The 1566-nt window shown below is 50.2% G+C and overlaps 1 protein-coding gene across 1 annotated transcript in view; it reads right to left on the bottom strand.

The window, feature by feature from the left end:
• Positions 1-1338: 1338 nt before the first annotated feature.
• The window catches only part of sypa (synaptophysin a), a 21046-nt gene continuing 20818 nt past the window's right edge, over positions 1339-1566 (bottom strand). Inside the window, exon 6 of the mRNA XM_038982508.1 lies at positions 1339-1566. This exon is cut by the window's right edge and continues 42 nt beyond it. Within this exon, the coding sequence (XP_038838436.1) occupies positions 1339-1566 (228 nt within the window).

The raw sequence follows: 1566 nt of genomic DNA, 5'->3' as shown, positions 1-1566 counted from the left end.
GCGAGTCAATGGGTGGGGGTACAGGTTAGAGGTAATTTGTACATTTAGGCAGGGGTAAAGTGACTATGCATAGATAATAAACAGAGAGTAGCAGCAGTGTAAAAAACAAAGGGGGGGTGTCAATGTAAATAGTCCGGGTGGCCATTTGATTAGTTGTTCAGCAGTCTTATGGTTTGGGAGTAGAAGCTGTTATGGAGCCTTTTGGACCTAGACTTGGTGCTCCGGTACCGCTTGCCGTGTGGTAACCGAGAGAACAGTCTATGACTTGGGTGACTGGAGTCTCTTACAATTTTTTGGGGGCCTTCCTGACCCCGCCTGGTATAGAGGTCCTGGATGGCAGGAAGCTTGGCCCCAGTGATGTACTGGGCCGTTCGCACTACCCTCTGTAGCGCCTTACGGTCAGATGCCCGAGCAGTTGCCATACCAGGCGGTGATGCAACCGGTCAGGATGCTCTCGATGGTGCAGCTGTATAACTTTTTTCTTTGTTGTTGTTGAGGATCTGGGAACCCATGGCTAATCTTTTCATTCTCCTGAGGGGGAAAAGGTGTTGTCGTGCCCTCTTCATGACTGTCTTGGTGTGTTTGGAACATGATAGGTTGTTGGTGATGTGGTCACCAAGGAACTTGAAACTCTTGACCCGCTCCACTTCAGCCCTGTTGATGTTATTGGGGGTGTGCTCTGCCCTCCTTTTCCTGTAGTCCACGATCAGCTCCTTTGTCTTGCTCACATTGAGGGAGAGGTTGTTGTCCTGGCACCACACTGCCAGTTCTCTGACATCCTCCCTATAGGCTGTCTCATCGTTGTCGGTGATCAGTTGTGTCATCAGCAAACTTAATGATGGCGTTGGAGTCATGTTTGGCCACGCAGTCGTGGGTGAACTGGGAGTACAGGAGCGGACTAAGCACACCCCTGAGGGGCCCCAGTGTTGAGGATCAGCGTGGCGGATGTGTTGTTACCAACCCTCACCACCTGGGGGCGGCCCGTCAGGAAGTCCAGGATCCAGTTGCTGAGGGAGGTGTTTAGTCCCAGGGTCCTTAGGTTAGTGATGAGATTTGTGGGCACTATGGTGTTGAACGCTGAGCTGTAGTCAATGTGGGTCTTTTTGTATGTTTAATTAATAAAGCTTAATTTAAAACACAGAGTTTAAAGATTTTTTTTATAGAAATTGAAATAATATCATATAAAATCATTAAAATATGATTCATAACACCTCAAAATCAACACCTCATAATAACCCTTCATAAGATCAATAATGCATTGTCACTGTCTAATAACCAAAGTATAATGTGACTCACCAGTCGCCAGCTGCCTCCACACTTCCTCTTTCCTCCTCCCCCTCACATCTGATTGGCGAAGGAGGTGGGGGCCTGTCCGTACTCTCCGCCCTCCTGGTTGTAGCCCTGCTGCTGGTTGTATTCTGGCTGGTAGCCCCCCTGGGAACCGGCGTACGGGTCCTGCTCGTACCCCGCCTGCTGGCCGTACGAGTCTGGGGCGGGCTGCTTCTCCTGGGGAGGAGGTGCGCGCATAAAGGGGGCGATGATGCCGGTCTCCTTAAAGACGAACCA

This window comes from Salvelinus namaycush, unplaced genomic scaffold, assembly GCF_016432855.1.
Source record: "Salvelinus namaycush isolate Seneca unplaced genomic scaffold, SaNama_1.0 Scaffold1190, whole genome shotgun sequence".
NCBI classification, from domain to species: domain Eukaryota; kingdom Metazoa; phylum Chordata; class Actinopteri; order Salmoniformes; family Salmonidae; genus Salvelinus; species Salvelinus namaycush.
Note: the sequence above shows the minus strand (reverse complement) of the source record. Positions and strands in the feature narration are given on the sequence as shown.